The sequence below is a fragment of the Manis javanica genome, chromosome 3 (assembly GCF_040802235.1).
Source record: "Manis javanica isolate MJ-LG chromosome 3, MJ_LKY, whole genome shotgun sequence".
Classification (NCBI taxonomy): Eukaryota; Metazoa; Chordata; class Mammalia; order Pholidota; family Manidae; genus Manis; species Manis javanica.
This window is the reverse complement of record NC_133158.1, coordinates 30,208,954-30,229,826: the sequence shown is the minus strand read 5'-3', so window position 1 is coordinate 30,229,826 and position 20,873 is coordinate 30,208,954. Positions and strand designations below refer to the sequence as shown.

The 20,873-nt window shown below is 40.7% G+C and overlaps 1 protein-coding gene across 23 annotated transcripts in view; it reads right to left on the bottom strand.

Moving 5' to 3' along the window:
* Nucleotides 1-378: 378 nt before the first annotated feature.
* The window catches only part of SETD5 (SET domain containing 5), a 75,020-nt gene continuing 54,525 nt past the window's right edge, over nucleotides 379-20,873 (bottom strand). For 9 of the 23 annotated variants that reach the window (XM_073230975.1, XM_073230979.1, XM_073230969.1 and 6 more), the window contains 8 exons: nucleotides 20,303-20,432; nucleotides 12,795-13,039; nucleotides 9,742-9,798; nucleotides 7,365-7,835; nucleotides 4,792-5,090; nucleotides 3,942-4,075; nucleotides 3,373-3,461; nucleotides 380-3,008 (listed from right to left, as the gene is read on the bottom strand). In XM_073230975.1, coding sequence (XP_073087076.1) covers nucleotides 2,415-3,008; nucleotides 3,373-3,461; nucleotides 3,942-4,075; nucleotides 4,792-5,090; nucleotides 7,365-7,835; nucleotides 9,742-9,798; nucleotides 12,795-13,039; nucleotides 20,303-20,432 — 2,019 coding nt within the window. In that variant the 3' untranslated portion in view covers nucleotides 380-2,414. The other 14 variants (XM_073230971.1, XM_073230972.1, XM_017644030.3 and 11 more) reach the window with 4 other exon arrangements.

The window sequence follows — 20,873 nt, the reverse complement described above, 5'->3', positions numbered from 1 at the left end:
AGACCTCACCTGCCTGCCTCTATCCCCCATTTTAATCAGCAAAAACCCACCATGAAACAGAGTGCCTGGTATTGTTTCTGAACAGAAAAGCAGAATACCAATAAGTAACTGCTGCAAGGATGATGCCAAGGTCAAGATATCAGCCTGGTTCAAGTCCATTTGCAATGTTCCATTCCATTGCTGCAGACTGGCCCGAACACTGGCCTGACCTTAATCATAAAAGGCTGGAGAAAGATCAGTCTGCATTCTTGGCCCTGTTATGGCCAAAACAACTCTACCAAGAGCACGTTCTCCTACTAAACGTGGGTCCATCTTGTCCTCTTCAGTTAGGAGAGCATTAGGAAAATGAGGCAAGGTCACAAAACTGGAGAAAGAAAATCTCAACTTTATGATTATTATGGTTAAGAATTTTATTATCAAAATTATTACATCTCTTGTGAAAGTTCAAATGTTACAGCAAGGTGTAAACACTCCACTTGAGAAAGAAGTGATACTTCTTCCCTTCCAAGAGTTCCCTCCCCCCACCCCCCCAGAGGTCTGGTCTTGACAGCACCCTGCCCACACAGAGTGGCTGGGGTCTCTGCACGTGCCAGGCAGGGTGAGGGCTGCCTGCCCGCTGGCCTCTCCTCTTGGTTGATAGCCAAGGGAGAATGCAAACCCCAGCCCAAATGGAGAGACATTTACATACGTTTTATATAATATACAAAGAAACCAGCATCCCAGGCAACATGATTTCCACTCCCAACGCTCTCCCAGACTGATGGGTTTGTGGGGGAAACAACAAAAAAAGAAAAGTATTTTGCTGAAGTCTCAGCATTAAAAAAAAAAAAATCTCCCCTCATTTGAGCAAACACCTGATTTCAATTTTGAAAAAGTGAAATTTTGTAACAGTCACAAAAGAGAGAAGACTGTGCATATGGTAGTTGTACGAGAGGGTAGAAAGGAAGGAGATGCGAGAGACTGGGGGAAGGGGAGAAAAAACAAACTGGAGGGAAGGAAGGGGGGAGACTCACAGTATTATCTTGTCCAAAATAAAAGAAGTAGGTCCACTGCAGCACCAGGGATTACACCTGTCATATATTCGCTACCCCTACCGTGGTTATAACTGAATACAAAATTCGATAAATAAAAACACACTGGATATTACAGTAAACAAGTGAAAGAAAGAAGCTGGCAACCGTATGGAATTTAAAAAGATTGTGTACCCCACCTGGGCTGGCTCCAGGGCTCCTCCAGGGGTGTACAACAGGCACAATGCACTGATGGGGAGAAGCCAGTCTGCTCTCGTCTCTCATCCAGAACACTGGGAGGTGTGTGGGTGGCTTTGTAACTGTCACCTGGGCCACTTGCAAATAAGCATCCCCCAAAGAAATGTGGGCCATGCCCACACACAATCACAGTCCTGTCGGTGCCACTCCACACACGCATCTTCCACTCTTACCCTGCAGTCACGAGTGCATGCTCCCCAATCACGGAGGCGGTCCTACTCATGGATCGTCAACTCCTGATTAATTGGGAGTAGAAAAAATAAAAGTTCCATGGATTCCCATACCATTTGGGATCCTTCCTAATCAGATTTATTGCCAACGGCTGACAAGTAGCAATGCAATTGGCCCATCTCACTTCTCATTCCTCTTTCTTTGCCTACCTGCTTTACGGGCTGCTGAGCTGTGATACAGCTTGGGCTGGGGCAGCGGGATGGTGACAGCTGGGGCTCAGACACTGACTAGGGAAATCTGCTCCTGAATAATCAAGAGTTGACCATGAGCTCTTTCTCCGAGAGCCATGTACCCCTCAGTCAGAGCACATGCCAAGCTTCTCTCCCTGCCTACTTCTCAGTGATTTTAAGACAAAGGCAGGAAGTATTCTTGTTGGACACATCCTGGCCAGAGAGCTGCTTTTGGAATGGTTGTCTTAGGGCGAACATTTATATACCTACCTTTACCTTAAGTGCGTAAAACCCTACTACTACTCAGATGGCTTGGGGCTTTGAGATTGGCTGTTTTCACTTTTTCCTTTGGAAAGAAAACTTTTTTGGGGGGAGAGGAGGGTGCTTAAAAAGATGTCCTCACTGCACAAGTGACTACAGGCTACAGCAAGGATGGGAGACGGAGGCTTCAACACAACTCATTGCACTTAGAACCGTTACTAACCAAAACACCATTTGCTTGTCAACAATGTACCCTTAACAGCAGGGAGAAACTTCTTTATAGTCTCTGCTTCAGACAAGATTTACATCTATCTCCAAGGCCAGAGCCAGTCGCGACCACAAGTCTTGTTTCTTGTTGACCAGACCCAAACCTCTGGCACCTTGTACCCTCTTCCCCAGCAATATGCTCGGCCTGGGTTCCAGAGGCAGCTGGAAGGAAGCAGCTATGGGCTCATTCAGTTCTATTTGCCCAAATCCAGAAGCCCTAGGAAAGTCCCGTCTGAGTCTTGACTCCCGACCCTTGCAGTGGCTGGAGTCGGTACTGGTGCACGGCCCCACTCCCGCGGTGTGGGTAGTGCTGAGAATTGGAAACCGCAGATACCCTGGAGGCCTGGTAGGCAGCTGACTGCCCAGCGCTGGGCAGACTGATAGTCCGTAAGTCTGATGGCAACGACGACCTAGAGTTCTGAGGAAAGGAGGTGGAACTCAGAGTTCCTGTGCTGGACTGGGAAACCGAGTCTGAGGTCGGGGAGTCTGAGGGGCCCTGTGGGGCAGGGCTGGCGGCGCAGCTCCTCCGTGGGAGACTGCCCCCGGCGCTGCTTCCAGAGTGCGGCTGGCTGCTGTAATACCCTGGGGTCCCTGTGAACGGGGCCGAGTCTGTGGATGCAGGGGCGGGGCTGGAGTAGGACGCGGAAGAGAGGGAGGACTCTGAAGAACCGTGGGAGGGGGGGTTTCCAGGTCTCAGTGCGGCAGTTCGGTAACTGTACCCTGGAGACTGGGTGGGATGCCCTCTGAAAGGGGAGGAACTCTGCTGGAGGAGGCTTTGTGGTTCTGTCCGCGGACTGTCACACTGCAGGAGCTAGAAAGAGTTGGGAGGAGAAGCATCAGGAGGTGAGCAAGTCCCTATTTAAGCCATTAGGCTGTGAGCACCTGGGACGCCCCGCTTTCTTTCTCCTGCTGCCGCCGCTCCTCCTCCTTCACCTTCACGAACACTTGTCCTTTTTAGGGCACCTAAGACAGTGCGTGGCTGTCTCTGTGGTCACTTTATTTTTTCTGGCATGACTCTTTATTACCTGAAGGTGGTGAGCAGGTGACGACTTATCTCCAAGCTGCTGAAACTGTATGCAAAGAAAGCATCTCAACTGCAAAGGACGGCCAGGATCACAGACACTGGGAACCCAGCACACCCCCCACACCCAGAGATGAGCACCCTCTCATCTCACCTGGTAGCTGTATCTGGAGGGGCTGTAAACGGCGGCTCCTTTAGAGAGTGCTGAGCTCAGTGTCTCTGCGCCTTCTCCATCCACAGGGTCTGGAAGGCAATACAAAATCAACTTGGCTTCTTAGAAAAAAAATGCAAAATAGCCTTTGTTCATTCCAATCACCAATGCTGTCACCAGCCCATGCTGTTCTCTTTTTGACAAATCAGGTGAGTACAGCACGCCATAAAGGCAAAAGGAGCAGTTAATTATGGGCTATGTTTTAATGCCTCATCTAATTCTTGTCTCCTTTTCTCTTCATCCTTCATCAAGGTGGATTTCAGGTCTTTGGAGAGATGAGTTACAGAAAGGTATCCTTGGGGAAAAAGAGCAGACAGAAGGCAACAGTGCTACGTCTGAAGAATGCTACAGCCCCCATGTGTGGAAGCAAGACTGGGTCGGAACCTCGCACACAGTGGAGCCTGACTGCCTATGGAACAGACTCACCTTAGCCCAGCATTCGGTGCAAAGGGTGTGGGGCGTGCCTCACGTGTCCCTGAACCCGGGGGGGCAGCAGAAGGCCATGGGCTCACCTGAGTCTTTTTCTGTGATGTTGCTCTCCCATGTGGGAGAAGGCTCTCCTTTTTGGGCCACCCTCACACTGCTTCGGAGGACCTTGGGGATGCTCCCTCCTTCTCGGAGTCGTTCTACTGATGTAGGAACCATCCTGTGAAGGCAACAGTGTGCAAGTTTATGTCACAGGGCTTTAGAGATAAGAGGCAGGAACATATGAAGCTCCAACAAGGGCTCTTAAAACACCCTCTTAAACATTATTGTTTTCAGGACCCACTTAAAAACAAGGTGTTTTTCTCTGCCTCACACTATACTAGGCACAGAAGAAAAAACATTTTTAAAGAGAAAGCAATCAAGGAAGAAGTGGACCTAAAGATGCCTACCCTTTTTAACAACCATTTTGAAATGTTGAATTTTCTCTTCTGTGATGTCTCGTGCCTGGCACATACTAGCTTAGACCACACAGGTCCTCTCAGAATATGTCTTCTTTCTGTATATACTAGCTGTGTGGAACTGACACATCTGTTGTAGATTTAAGTGGACCCAAGTTGAACTCCTTACTTACCTTTCATATGAAATGAGAAACTGAAGAGGCAGTGTTAGTGCCCAGCATATAAAAATAGCTCATCTGTGTCCATAACTATATGCTGTCCAAAGTGTTGTTCTGAAGGAAGGCTCAGTAACAATTCTTTGCTTCTGTAAGGCTGGGGGATTGTGGCTGATCCTAGTGAATCAGCTGAACAGGATACACGACACTGTTGGCTGACCTCAGGTAAGTGTTTCCATACATTTTAGGTAAAACTGGGCATGGTACTAGATGTATACTTCCCTCTTAAATTTAATAATTTAAAGCATCAAATACAAACTTACCATCTACTGCTGATACTCTCTTGAGGTCTGCAGTGAGAAGAAGTGCCTCTGGAATCTGATGGGCTTACTGCCTCCAAATGGGACAGAGAGGAATGAGATGGGGAGAATTTTTTGTGAGGGGAAGAGGGGGTTCGGGCTGAGGATCCCTGCACACCATGGGCTCCAGTGTCAGAAAGTGAGTTACTGCCGCCCTGCCCAGCTCCAGCAGACTTGCTTTTGCTCTGTGAAGAGTCACCTCCCCCACCGGCAGAATTCTCCTTGGCTTCCTGTTTCCGTTTGCGGTACTCCAGCAGGGACACCTAGGAGGGAAACAAAAACAGGATTCCAGCTAGATATCGCTAATTGATCCCTGACAATGGGGAGAGAAGATGAGGACTACCAGCAAGCTCAGCATGCACCAACACTGGCGGCTTCTTTCAGGTGAGCGATCTGAGCACAGCAATGTACTTAAATCAGCCAGAAATTGGTAAGAGAATATACTGGAGATGACATTGTGAAAAGTGATGTTCACCAACAGACCCCAACCTTATATTTTGCCTTCAGAAATATCTGAGAGATTACAGTCAGTGACCCAGTAAGAGCAGACTGTTCTCAGTTATCCACAACAACGGCGGCACTTAGCAAAGGGAGGGTGGAGAGCTGGGAGTCTTGTGTAGTTTGAAAAAACCTCCCTGGTGATTCTGACTCTTCCTCACTTCCCTAGGAACCCCTCAAGTCATTAAAACAGAGAGAGAAAGATAAAAGAAAAAGCCAATGCTTCAGGAGTAAATGTGTTCAATGTTTCAAGGTACGCACAGGGATTTATTAGTTTCTGTCTTATATTCAGGGAAACTAGTGTAAAAGGACAAAGAAAATGATTTTATATTTTTAGCAAGCTAGCTCAAGAAAACCTATACTTGGAAATATCTCCCCACCTTGTCGGTCATGTGGCCTCATTCTTTTTGGACTACAAGAGAAGCCCTCTTCCCTGGCCCGCCTCATAGCCGCCCCTATGCTGGTGCAGTGCACTGCACTTACGTCAGCTGACCACTACTACATCTGCTTGTCCCCCACTAACTTGTGTGTTCCATGACAGCAAAGACAGTTTAATTGGGTTTTTATCTTTAACACCGAGCATAGAACCTGGCTGACAGCAAATGCTCAACAATATTTCTGAAAAAACTTTTTTGTACGTAATAAATAAAACCAGAAAACCAAAGACTGTTTCCATTTTTGTTCCTGACAGTCAATACTTTTCATGGAATAGTCTTCTAAACCCACTGCTATTTGAGTCTACATTATTTCACAGTGTTTCCTTCCTCCATGCCCTTAGGAATCTTCTTTTCGGCCTAAATGTAAAATATAACAAAAAGGTAAAGTAATACAGTTTTGTGTATGCACTTTCTATACACAATCTTGGAGAGGAGTTTTTTGATGATGTACTTCAGTGTAATGCAAACAAACATTTAGCACATCTAGCCTGGCCCAATGAAGGGAAGTTGCTGCAATAGTCCAAAATATTCCTGTGCCTTTCCAAATGCTCCTAGTTGAAAACCACTGACACAAAAGCATTATCTTTGGCTTTGTAACTTCTAGAGCAGGCATTACTTACAAGTCAAATCCCGATGTGTTAGCCAGATCCTTATGGCCTCGCCCTGCTCATCTCTCTCTATATTCTCTTCCTGGCTCTCCTCATCTTTTTCATATGATAACACAGCAAAATTCAGCTCTCTGCAATCACATTTCTGCCCACCCAATGGAATGTCTGACAATTACTTTTCTGCTCCCTTTTCTGTAACGTCCTCATCCTTGTTTGCTGATTTGTACTTCTGAGATCATTTAAATCAGTGACCTGTCACCTCTTCCTCCACTGTCCCTCAAAGTGGTTACGAGCCTCTTGCTGGTTCTCCATGTGCCCTCTGCATACCTGACTGGGCAGACTTCCCCTGCTAACATGTTCTCACCACTTGTGAACAGTTCCCCTGGAGCATCCCTTACCACTGCAACTAATTACTTATTAAGACAGTTATCTGCTAAGCTCAGGCTCACTTGCTATAAGGGTCATTAGGGCAGAACCTAGGAGACAATAGAGCATGGTGGCATTAAGAGCACGCAATCTTGATTCAGGCAGACCTGGGTAGCGCCCTGGCTTTTCCATTTACTAGCTGTGTGGTCATGGGCAAGTTACTAAACTTGCCTTAGTTTCCTCATCTGCAAACTGGGAAATTACCCCTTTTACATAAGTATTGTGAGGATTAAATGCATCAGAGCTTAATTGTGCCTAGAATGTGGGACGTGCCAAGTACTACAAGTAGCTGGCGTTATTCCTTTTCATTGCTCTATCCTTTGAATTGCCGAGCACGTGTATGGCACACACGTTATGGTGGGCTTTTAAACTTGCTGAATACTTACAACACTCAACTAATTGTCTAAAAACATAAAAGAGTGTCTTTCAGTGGACAGGGCAGAGACCATGTCTTACTTACTTTTATTTCCCTTACACTAGAACAGTGCTGAACACAGTGGTAACTCAGTCAATATCTACTGAACTGTTTAGTTAATTCAAACAGACCTATGCGTCGTGAGACACTCACCTTTTTCCTCTGTGGTGGGTTCTGGGGGGCAGATGGAACTCCTTCACAAGACCTTTCGCCACCAGGTGACAAAGATCCACGAGAGAGGTCTTTCATAAAACCATGTTCATATCTGCTGGGAAACCCTTCTGCAGGAGAACAATATCCCCCATCCAAATGTAAAGGCTTCCTATCCCCTACTAGGGGTGACCCTCGATATAAGCCATCTGCTCGAGGCATAGCGTTCAATGGGGAGTAGGCATACATCAAGTTAAACTCTGTCCGAAATGCCTGGTCTGAGTTTCTCACAAGAGCCTGATGTCCATCTCCACTCCTGCTCGGAAAGCCAGTCTCAGAGGTGGGCCCAGTGGAGGCGTGAGGAGCCAGGTCGGAATGACCCGAGTTCATCAGGGAAGGTCTGTCAGCACAGCTGTTAGTGTTGGAGTCAAGGTAGCCGACTTTTGTCAAGTCCAGGTCTTTTCGGTGACAAAGCTGCAAGAATACAAACCAATGGAGACATGGGGTAGGGGAGGAAGGAAAAAGTCAGAAGGGGAGAAAGGAGGGAGGTGAGAGGGGTGCAGGTGAACAAGGAAAGATAAGAGGGATAGAAGTAGAAGAGAGAAAGCCGTTAACACCTGTAAGGTCCCATGGAGCCATGATGCCTACAGGCCAGATTACTAAAGAATTCCAGCCTTTCCCAAACTGCTTTAGTCTTTCTGGGTGAGAATACTGGGAAAATCCAAATTAGGTAACTGGCCAAATGTGACTATTTTGCCTGCTTAGCCTTTCATCAGGTTTGCTGAGTCACCCTGCACAACATCAAAGGACTGGCAGGATAACCAGGGATTACCTGAGCCCCGTGTACGCGCTACAGAGATGAGACTGCAGTCTTACGATAACTGGCTTCTGGTGTTATGCCTTTCTGAATTAATGATGGAAGGTGGGAGGAGGGGAAAAGGTGAAAGAAAGCAGAAAGTAGAGGGAAAGTCAAGTATTTAAGTTACTGGTTAAGTAAAGGAGACTGTACTAGTTAAAGACATCGACCAACCAGTACTTCACTCACTTTTACTAGTAAGTAGGTATATTTCTCATAAAACGTTCTGGTCACTCAATTCTTCTTTCCTAATCTTTTAATATATATCAACATACCACAAGACCACTAAAGCCCATCAACTGCAGAGCATCTGAAATGTACCAAAAATAAACTCACCGCCTACTGTTTGGTTACCATTACCTCTCAACACAAAGGTTTTCCAACCCTAGATCAACTATTACTAGCTATCTAGAAAGAATGGTACCAGAAACCCAGATACCATATGATGTCAGTCTCCAAATTATACTCTAAGAATCTTGAGCAGCTAAGGAGAGCTTTATACTTTCCTTACAAGACAGGATAAAACACATTCAGAAAACATCTGGTACACTAGAATACAACCCTTCTGTTTTCCACTGATCTATAAAATCCTGCCAAGTCAGAATTTGGTCAAATGTCACAGAGTGTAGCACTCATTTTTTATTGGGAGGGGGTGGGGTGAACATTAACAGTTTACTTAACTTCTGAAAGATAAGACACTCTAACTTTCTCTTCCAAATGAAAAAGGCTGTATGTGGACTCATGGAGTTAATCATTACTATACCATCTCAATCTTAACTGTTAAGAAATTCTAGCCCTAAAATCTGAAGTGCATCATCTCCACAGCATTAGGGTTTCTGACAAAAGCACTCAGTAGCCATCCTAGGAGACACCACTTGTATGGCAACTGTATCTGAATCACTGCAGAATGGAAGGAAGCCTGTGCCACAGAAGCCACAGGTGGACTTAGTTCCTTGCGTATCCACTAAGGAGCTGTAAAGAGAACGTAGAAAGCTGAGAAGCAAGAACCTCCTTTCCTAAAGAAGCTGCTCAATCTAGCAACCAAAGCCCCAAATATCCAGCTAAACAGAGCTGAGCAAGGCATAAATCACTGCCTAACTTCTCCGATATGAGCTGCTCCTGTAACAGCCCAAGATAGTATCAAAAGACAGCTCCTGCCAACTTATGATTCAACTTTCCTTATTTAACAAACACACCCTATTTCTAAGACTTTAACAAAGGTCCTATCACATCTTCAGCTTCTTTTAAACTTGACCTCTGTTCTTAAGAAGTCCTCAGCCACCCCCTCCCCCACACAACAGAAACAAACCCACCACATGCACACAGTGACTTCATTTTCCTCCATCTACATTGCGAGTTCTGAATAATCACAGCCACTCATGGGATGACTCATCCAACTTACAGTGACCGACTGGCCACCCTCCAGCCCATCACCCCATTCACTCAGATCCCCCAGCCCTCCCAACACACTCATGCACACTCACTCTCAGCCTCCAAGTGTGATTGAGATGGTGTGATAACTACCTCGGGTGACAGGGACTCAGGCCTATTCGCAGGGGAACTCTCAGGGGAGGATATGTTCTAGAGGAGGGAAAAGCATCTTGTTATTCATCTACTCGAAGTTAAGAAGCAAAACAAAACAAACAAAAAAATAAAGTATAAGCAAGCATAGATGGTTAGCCACAACTTTTTTGGGGGGCGGTGGGGAGGGATAAGAATGCACAGGGGGAAATGTTCAACTGCAGAGTTCATCTCAATGGACAGAATGTCTTGTTAAAATGCTTCCAGGTGTCTTTGAAAGCATTTAGGATAACGGGTTATGTTTCATGCTGTAAGTAAACATCTCAAGCAGGTAACAGGAAAGAGACTGGTGACATTTTAGAGTAAGTCAGGAGAGAGTTTAGCAACTTACAGTATTTGTTTTTGCCAAGCACCCAACCCCTATTTATTTCTTCTTAGGGGAACCTTTTCCCTTCACCCTGCACCCTTTTCTGAACATCGTTATTTCCTCATTCTCTTATGTGGCTCAGGCCTGCCTCTGTTGTCAGGGCAACTGCTCAGCATGCTGGGGTGCTGTTGGGGCTGGGCAGATGGCCAGCTCCTGAATGGCAGTCACAGGAGACAGGGTTGAGGGATTCTCTAGCTCACAGGCTACACAGTCCTTGGCATAATGTACTTGGATCTGACCATGCCTAGCAACATTCTCTGACGTTAAAGTTCACTGTACTTTTAGGAGAGAGAAGAAAAAGCAGATGCCCACACTTCACGTCTCTGCATCCTCAACAGTGCACCCCTTGGGGCCGTCACTTGAGGCTGCACTCCCGTGTCGACAGGAAATGGGCACTTTCTCTGATAGAAGATTGGAACAGTGAAAAGTGGAGAGTGATGGTGGGAGCTGGGACCAGGATTCAGCTCAAGGGCTAAGGTAAGGGGAGGGTTCCTGATGGTGCAGACCCTAGACCACTGTGCCTGGGGTCGGGGTAGGGAGACGTGGGGCGCGGATGTTTCCCACAGTCAGGGAAATGGGGTCACTGCAGGAGAGCTGGGTGCTGGCTGGTCACTGCATCTGGGGTGTGTAGTGTGTGTGAAATGGATAGTGGGCCGTGCATTTCAAGGCAGGAAGAGGAGGGAAGGGTTATCCCTGGGAGGGAGGGGCCCATGATGCTTGCCTCCCCTCCTCAGGATCTTGTTCTCTTCCATTACATGTCCCCTCAACTCCTTCCCTTAGCATTGAAGGAATTCCTTACTTTTCTCCTATGTTTTCTTATTTTTCCTTTCAAAAATATTCTCCTCCAACCAATCTCATTTTACTTGTGACACCTTTCTTGATATTTTCCTCTGTGTTTTAGTCTTGGATGGAAATAAGGTTCCTTACCTCCCTATACTAGAAGATACGAAAGAATGTGGCAATTGGAATGGTGGTAAGGTGGTTAGGATGGTAAAGTATGTTTTGTTATTGATGAGAAAGGCTAAATTTCCTTAGATAAATCATAAAATTAAAATAGTGGAAACATGCACTGGATTTTTTGAAGAGAAGGGCTATCAATATTTTATAATATTTTCTTTTCCTCTTGGTATTCTAACATGAGGCTTTACTATGTATGCCTCACTAAAATGAGCTTTGATGTTTTTAAAAAATAAAAAACTAACATTTGCATAGTGATTCACTTATCAAAATACAAGATTAGAAAATGCACTGAGTGCTAAACTTGGCTGTTCTGGAAGGCAACTTACCATCTAGTTTCTATAAGTTCACCTTAAATCATGACACAACCTGCACTGACATAGTATGAAATCCTATTCCTATAACCTACTACCCTCCAGAGAGAATATCCTCTCATGAAATTTTACTATTAAACTCTAATTGCTATGTCAGTTGCAATTAGACCGAGTAGGTAGTAAGGCCTGAATCAGCTGCTTTACTATCTGATTAAAAAGCATGCCACAGGGAATTTGGTAGAGTAACTTCCCTAGAAATCAAATGAAACCAGGAAGGTCCACCCTGCCCCCAGCCCCTCAAAGAAGTCTCCTCCAAAATTAAGTTAATATGATCTAGCTTGGATATAGTACATAGCTGCCTCTTGCTTTCAAAGCTGCTTGCTACCTGTTTCTGAGTTAGCCATTTTAAAAGTCCAGATATTTTTAATCTCTATGCTCTCATAAAAGGTGAACAGGGAATATGGCATTGGTTAGAACATTCACCTTTATCAAAGAACACATCTAGACAAGTGCATGCTAGAAGCAGAGCTGAGTATGTATGGTGATCAGAACAAATTTCTCTGAGGAGGAGGAAGAGATAGTGTCTGTTTAATTACAAATTAAAGCAACATGCAATAGATGAGTCTTTTTATACATATGGATTCTACTCAGTAAACCTGCTGGCACCCACAGCTGAATATCAAAGTGATTAAGAATTGACTTTTTCAAATAGTTGAGATACACATTTCTAACTACTCCAGAGAGTGATATAATAAATTTGTTATAAAATGCATGTTGCTAGCCTCTTTTTCCTCATTCCCAACACTAACAAGAAGGGAAAGTAATCAGGAATAGGAAATAACCCCTCATTTACCATAAACCATACCCCAATGCTTTCTGCATCTCTGTTCACAGGCTACAACAAAACTACAAAACAACAGATGAGACACTTCACTGATTTAAAGGCCTAGAAATGGAGGCACAATCCATCAGTATAAGCAGAGTTCTCAGGCCAGTGTCACTAATGATCACTAGGCAGCTAGAAGCCTATGTTAACCAAGGTAAACAGTAAAGTAAGATGGAGCTCTAGCATGCATACTACCCAAAGTTATAGAGACTGATGGACTTGCATGCAAAAAGATGGATGAATGTCATCTGTGGTAGCACTATTCCTATTTTGGGAAGTATGGGAACTGCCAAGATGAGAGGCTACCAGGTAATAGGTCACACTGACCCTGAGGTTTCCCATTCTCTTGCTGTGACGGGCAAGGAACATGGTTAAAAACAAAACAAAACATTTGGTCTGATAGTATTTGAAATGAGGAGGTACAAATGATGATTTTCATATTCAGCACTCCCAAGAACCAAACTCAAATCACCTCAAACTGCAGAGGAGTATTGCAGCGACTAGCAGTAGCAAGAGACGTGATTGGTGAGAACATGAGGCTGTATCCATTTCGACATTCCTCTTCTAGGTGAGATGGGCCAGGTGTGGTCAGCTGGGGGCTCTTGGAGCCTGGATTGGGAGGGGGTGGTGTGACTGGAGAAAGAGGCTGCAACAGCTTGGTGACATTCTGCTCCATCAGGTATCGAGACTTCCATTTCTTTAATGGGCTCAACAAGTCTGTGAAACACAAAGCTTGGATGAGAGGTTGAAGGATGGCTTAAAGGGAGGCTCTGTATTAAAGCCATTAATCTCTAGCCCACAATGGCTCTTAACTTCTCTTCTGCCTCATCCCACTGTGATCTCTGCAATCACCCCCAAAACCCAAAGAAACTCTGTCACACTTAAAGTAATGCTCAAAACTCTCTTTCTCCAAGAGAATCACCAGATATATCTGACACTTCTAATGACTGATCCCTGAGGCTGATTTATTATCTTCCAGTGGAAAATACAAATTTATTTTTTTACATTTAGTTTCCAAAAATCTCAAATCTGTGCCACACTGTTAACGTCACTCTACACTTAACTGCCATGTCACCAGCTCAAGCTTTTGGAATGCTAGCTCCATTATCCCTTTTATCTTCTCTAACATATTTTTTGCCATTTTTCAAAAGCTCTTTCTAGAATGTTATTTTAGCAGTAAAGAGTTACACTTGATTACCTGATTCATATCTAGCCCCTCCTTTTAATCGCTTCAACGTGTGAAACGATTTCTACAAAAACTTCTCTCAATCATTTTCAAAAACTAAGCTGATACTTTTTCTGGTCAGGGTATCCTACTTTCTATGCTTAGGTCCACTTAAAAAGGAAGTTAATACGCTATGTGTTTTAGTGACCACTTAAGGCCAAAGTACCTACCCCAATTTCTATGAGGAAAAGTCGACTTCTTTTCATTTTTAGCACAGGATACTTATTTACTTAATACCCACTATATGGAAAAAACCACTGACCTAGGTATGTGGGGGGAAATGGTCATCAAATATTCCATTGAAAGGGGTTTATGAATTTGTTAAGAAAAACATATACATAATGTTTAATATAAGTTTAAGAACCTCAACAGAGAGCATATGCTATGTGTTAGTAAAAAATAATTATGCTTTAAGCGTGTACTATACCAGGCACCATACTATATACTTCATGTGAATTATCAGATTTAAACTGAACTCTGTAAATCCAGCAGTTATTATCATCCCCATTTTAAAGATGAGAAATCTGATGTGCAGACAGACAAACAGTTGGTAATAAAGACTAGGTTCCCATTAATGTTCTTAATCACTAGGTTAAATTATATCCCCAAGGCTTGGTGGAAGGAGGAATATTTATCCCAGGCCTTCGAGGAAGTTTTGGGACATCAGATCAGCATTAGAGCTATGCTTCAGGAAGGTGACTGTGACAGCAACTGGGACACTGGGAAATCATTTGGAGATAATGGAATACTTAACAGAAAGAGTTATGAGGCACTGAACTAGGGTAGTAGATGCTAAAATGGAGAGGGAAGACTAAATACAAAAACACTGGAGATGCTTATTTTCCTTTCAGATATCTGAGAATTTTTTATTTTCCAAGTTAGGATATGTATTTCGTATAATCCTTTTGTTTCAGATACTAATCTTTCTTTCTTTTCTTTTCTCATTTTGAAACGTGCTGAGGTATAAAAATACAAACAAAATGTAATTCATGACTTATATTTAGGATACCTATTACATATTTCAAAGTCGTAAAAAGCAAATTTTTTAAAAGACACTATACTGCTAGGTCCAACACTGTAACTACCAAAGGCTTTATGTAAGTGATGAAGATCCCTCCCTGTATGAAAGTTAGAAAGTACCGATGGGCTCTCCACCCCAAAATCAACTTACAGGTCATTCATTTAAACTGTTTCCTGGGTACTTGTTATGACATATTCAACAAAACAGACCTGATGCCTGACCTTATGAAGTTTTTGGGCCAGTAGTCAATTGCTTACTTTTACTTATCCGTAGCACTACATTTATAAGACATTTTTTCAAGCCTCCATTTTTCTTCTTTTTCGTTTTGCCATACAGAGCTTTCAAATTTTATGTGGTTAAGTCTATCCATCTTTCATGGTTTTTTTTCCTTTACTCAAATAATTTCCAAGATTATATAGACAAACATACATGTAAATATTTAAACATACAGGTATAAACATACAGGTAACCTGAAATCATACCCACATACTAATGCGCTGAAATCTTGGTGTGTTTTCATCCAGACGTCTTTCTTGACACAGCCTTACTGGCTCTTCTCTCAATCACACTGCTGAATAAACAACCTACCACTCTGACTCAGAAAAACTTTGCATGACAATGAACAGAAACCTACAATTTAGTTTTTAATTGCTATGTGACATTGATACTACCAGAATTTAACCAATTTAAGTGTTTTTCAATTGTTTTACTATTATAAACACACCTCAATAACCAGTAACCTTGCTCTTACATGTTTCTGCACTTGTTTACTTTTCAGGACAGTTGACTAGACTTAGGACTTTTAAGCCAAAAGAGTATTTCCATAGGCTCACTAGCTTTATACTTGTTATTATGTGAACCATCTGCTCACATCCTTCAGCCTGCATTCTACTGGGGTGCTGATCTTGTTTGTCATTTGTAAGGGCTCTTGAAATAATAAGGATGTTGACCATTTGTCAAAAATGTTACAAATTATATTTTCCCAGTTTGCTATCTGCCTTTAAAATTTTTAATAGTCCCTTTTGGCTATACAATTTTTGCACTTTTATTTAGTCAAATATTTCAATCTTTTCCTTTATTTTCTGCTTCTGACATCATCAATGTCTTTGCCACCCTACCCCAAGACTATAAAAATACTGGCCTACTTTCCCTTCATTTCTTTATTTAATTTAAAAATTTCACTCAAATAGAATATACTTAAGAATAAAGTAGCAATGATCTATCCTTTTCACATGCCAAATGGCTCACACATTCTTCCAATATCTTTTAAAATTAGAGTATCTATAATTTTTCCATCGATTTGAAATGACAATTTATCCTAAGAGATTCTTACATATACTGGATTTAGTTCTGAATGTTACTCTGTATACTTGCTGTGCAAATGGCATCAATACTGACATAAGTTTCAGTAAAATTGTTTGGGCAATTCCAGTTAGTCTACTTCAGCTTTCCAAAATATTCTGGCTATCTGGCATACTTGTTCATGTCAATGAACTATAGCAGCCATCCATCAACCATGCAGATAATACCAAAAACAAAAGTTAGAATTTTGATTTGGGTTGAATTAAATTCACGAGTAGCACCATAGCACAATCTTTCAGCTGCTCATGCTTTCATTTCTTTCTATCTCTTAACACAGATTCATCACATTTTTAGTAGGTCTACACTCCAGTGTCCTGTATTTTTTGTTACCATTGTGAACTGATGTTATTTCTCCCTTTATATTATTTAAATGTTATTGTTAATATACAAAAAAAGTTTATATAAAATTTTTGTACCCAGTTACCCTACTGATCTGTGTCAGTGTTTCAGTTAATTCTCTTGGCTTTTCCAGATAAGCATCTTCTTTGTACACAGTAACATATACATTCTTTTTGCCAGTACTTTTATCTCATGGATTTTTTTTTTTTTTTGGCAGGGAATCACTTTGACTAACAATTCTAGACATTATTAAATAATAATGGCAATAGTGGAATAATTTGCTAATACATTTTAAGGTTTAATGTAACTATTTTCACCATGAAGCATAATTTTCAGATAGATGTTAGGGAAAAAAAACAGCATGTTATTTTATTTGATTTATCCTTAATTCACATTTACTGTGCTATTACTATGACCCGTCCTCCACTTGGCCTGACAATAAGTTAATTAGATGAATAATTTTAAAATACTGAACCACCCTTATAATTCCTAGGAGAAATTTTTTAATATTCTTACAGATTGAAGATCCAGATCACTAAAATCTATTTCAAAAGCAGTGATGTGATGTTTTATTTTGGGAGGGAGGGCTTAGTTTGATAAAATTAATGATGAGTAAAAATTTTAATGATACTGTGTAGTGTTACATTAGAAGTATGTACACATACAGTAACAGTAGTATAGTGTGGTAAATATAATTACTGATTCTACAACATCTTTCTGTGTTGACAGATAGTAACTGCACTAGTGGGGGTGAGGATTTAATAACGTGAGCTCTGTTGGACCACTGTGTTGTATATTTGAAACCAATAGAAGATTGTATACCAACAATACTTCAACAAAAAAAGAGAAGAAAAAAAGTATGTAGACATGTCCTTTACTGGTTGGAATCTAGATTGTTTTTATGCTATATATTGTTGCAATTATTACTGATTCTATGACTAACACCTTGTATAAAATTTTTGATCTACACCTATTTCTGCAGAACAGATACCCAGAACAACTATTAGGTTAAGGAGTATGACTATTGTAATGCATATGATAGACCTCACCGAACTGCAAATAGGGCTATTACTCCTATCATTTTTATTGCAAATCTTTTCTCCCAATGTATTCGTCCTCTATTTAATTCAGATAATATAAATGCAGAAATATTGTTTACTCAAGTTTGATTTCTTTAAAAAAATATTTGAAAGTGCCTAGAATTTACTTTGGCAAGGATCTAATTCTTTTCAGTCTCCCAAGTAAAAACTCCAGAATAATTTACCAAATCTTTCATTTATGAAAGGCTTGTTTCTGGGTATTCTGTTCCATATATAAATCCATTCTTGTACCAGCACTATATTAATTTGATTACTAGCTTCCAGCTTCATACTGGAAGCTACTTTTATACTTTCAGGGAAAATACTTCATCATTACTCTTCAAATTTTTTAGTTCTTCTCTCTTTCTCTTTTTTAAAAATGAAGTTCAAGATCATTAAAATCATTTTAGATATCATACCATAGGAAGAGGAAACCAGAGAGAGAATATTTATCCTTTCCATTAAAAAATATGGAATATCTCTTCATTTCCTCAAGACTTTAAAAATATTTCACAGTAATGATTTGCTCTACATCCCCCCACTGTAATTTTTAATAACAGTTTAAGTTATTTCTTAGTTTGTTAAGTTTGGGAATGAAACATTTTCTTTATTCATTTTCTTGGTACATAATGCTATTAGTCTTCGCATTAAGTACCTTCTATCCAGTGGTTTTACTGAACTCTTATAAGTTTTTCAGTAGATTATTCAGGTTCTCCTAGGTCTATATTTACATCATTTACTAGTAATGAGTATTATGCCCTTCCCACCAGAAGAGTAATACCATTTTTTAATTTTTAGCTTTTAGGAGCTTAGAATCTTTCACGTATCCTAGTATCTGACTAATTTCAATAAATGTTCCATAAATGCTCAATAAGAGTGAGCATTTTGTATACAGTAAGGACATTAATAATCCCTATTATGGGTCCAGAAGTGTACTGCACTTTACACACATTAATTTAATCTTATTTCAGCTCTATAAAGTAGGTTATTACTATTCCCATTTTACAGATGAGGCTCATATAGATGTTTAGTAACTTGCTCAATTATCATGTAGTTAGTAAAGGGTAGAGCTAGTTTTTCAAACACCAGTCTGCTGGATTCTTTCAACTATACCATCTGGCTCTCTTTCTTAACATCTCCTTAAAAAAACAAAACTAAATTAACAAAAATAATTCCTCAGGATTTACACTAAGTTGCTGATTTGACTACTGCTGGGTCTTAATTAGGTATTTTCCTTCTGTGGATGCTGCTCCTTATGGGCAAGGTGTGTCCTTTGAATACTTTTCACTGCTAGAGATGAGCCGAAGCTCAATAAAGGCTGGTGACTACCAGGCCTACTTCCATTCCAACCAGGGCCCGTAGTAACACAGGTGCTTTCGCTTTTGAGTCTTTGTCAGTCAGGACACGAAATGCTATACAACATTCTTTTCCCAATTTCAACCACATACACACATAACATACACACCACACATAACACAAATGTGTGGATGTGTGTATACCAGATAGAAGATCTCAGTTAAGTTATATTCTCACTATACTGTAAAAGCTGTCAATCAATTGATAATATTGATGGAAATCTGGTACCAGCATTTTACATTAAGCTAGTTTTAGTAAATCTCCTTAATCTTTGATGAAGAAGAGAGGAAAATATTTTAAGTATTTTTTATGTGGACCTAAAATCATCATTTTGTACATGTATTCATCACTGTCATGGTATCATTTATTTTCCAGATGTTCTATACAGAGATTGTATTATCCTAGGTAACACATGTGATAACTTATAAGATATAATCCAATCCAGAGAAGAATAAACTAAGTCAATAATTTGAAAAATATTACTTTTAGTAGCCTGTGTTTTTCCAAATAGATTTTAGTTTTAATATAAAGCAGATATTCCTAGTACAAATCTATCTATCTATCTATCTATCTATCTATCTATCTATCTATCTATCTATCTATCTATCTATCTAATCTAACTCACAATCTTATTTACTCAGTAAGTCAATGAAAAACAATGAAGTGGTTTATATGAAAATCTGAAGAAGTATCATGTTAGCTGTTGCCGCCTTAACACAACCTTTAGCATCTAATTAATTTTGGTACTTTGTTTTGGTTATATTCACAAAATTGATTTGGAGATAAACTTGTGGAAATCACAGAGAAATTTTCTTTTAAACTGAAGTATAGTCGATATATAATATTATATTGGTTTAAGTGCACAACATAGTGATTTAACAGTTATCTCCATTGTTACTGTCAACAAGAGAACTTTTCAATTAAGCCAATATTGGCAGAAGACACTTTGGTTCAGACTGTCCCCAAATCAGTTACGCTGTTATCACAACCTCATACACCAGAGCTTTCAATTGCAATTCAATTAAAACCCCTCCAAGAGTCACTGTGAAAACCAATGGACCACATGACTTTTGATGACCCTCTACCTTAAAAACACATAAGGACTTTAGGTTGCATTTAAGGCCAAATCTTTCTAAAAAAATATCTTATACTAACTGTGCCAGCCCATTTGAAAAACAACCAATCCATAATAATTTGTCACTCATTTCATTCATCCCCTGCCCCTTCAACTAAGCCCCACCCAACTCAATCACTTATGATTTTATTTCCTGAATAGTGTTCCACAACTTTCTTGAGTATTTCCCATTATAAATATGGATATAGATTTCCTAAACTTACTACTTTAAATGTATCTAACCTTTTTATAACCATTTTTGCTGTTATCTGTACACTGTCTAGTTCCTTCTTTGTCGTCCTGCGAAAAGTGATCCCTGACTTGAGATCTCTCTCTTCCTCTGTAAAGACAGATGCAAAGTAACTATTTAGAGAACAATGCTATTTCTTTTTTGTATCAGAATTTTTAAGTACTCATATTCAATTTTTTATGTGGACCTAAAATCATCACTGTACATGTATTCAGAAAGGTCTGAGACACATACCTGCATTGTCTTTGCAGATACTAGAAGAGTTACTATTCTCATTACTTTGGTATAGGTGCTGAGTTCTAGTCTCTTGGGGTACAGATGATGTTTGAGTCATCCCTTCTTCCAAGGCTTGCTTTATCCAGCGCTATAATAGGAAAAGCAGGGAATTATTAGTAATCATTTAAAACTATTAGTATAGCTATTTTAAATGCACTGACCAGGTAATTAACATAACTGTTGAGAGATGCAATCCAACACATTCATTCAGTTCCAGTCAAGTATTTTTTGATCTCGAGTTTCAGCATATTAGAGTATTGCCCATCTCAATTCCTATCAGGCAAAACTGAGAAACTCTGAATCCCATCCAAAAAACACAAACCACTAAGAAATGATTACATACTCCTTAGAACAGAGTAAATGGAGAGAGATAAGGAAGAAATCTTAACATTTATTTAAGAGAGACTCTGATCATATAGGATAAAACTAACACATAAAATAAGCTAGAAGAAGAATAAAAGATATCTCAAGAGTTTTCTGCCCTGTGCTGGGGACATATGAAGATGTAATAGAAAGAATTCACAGGAAG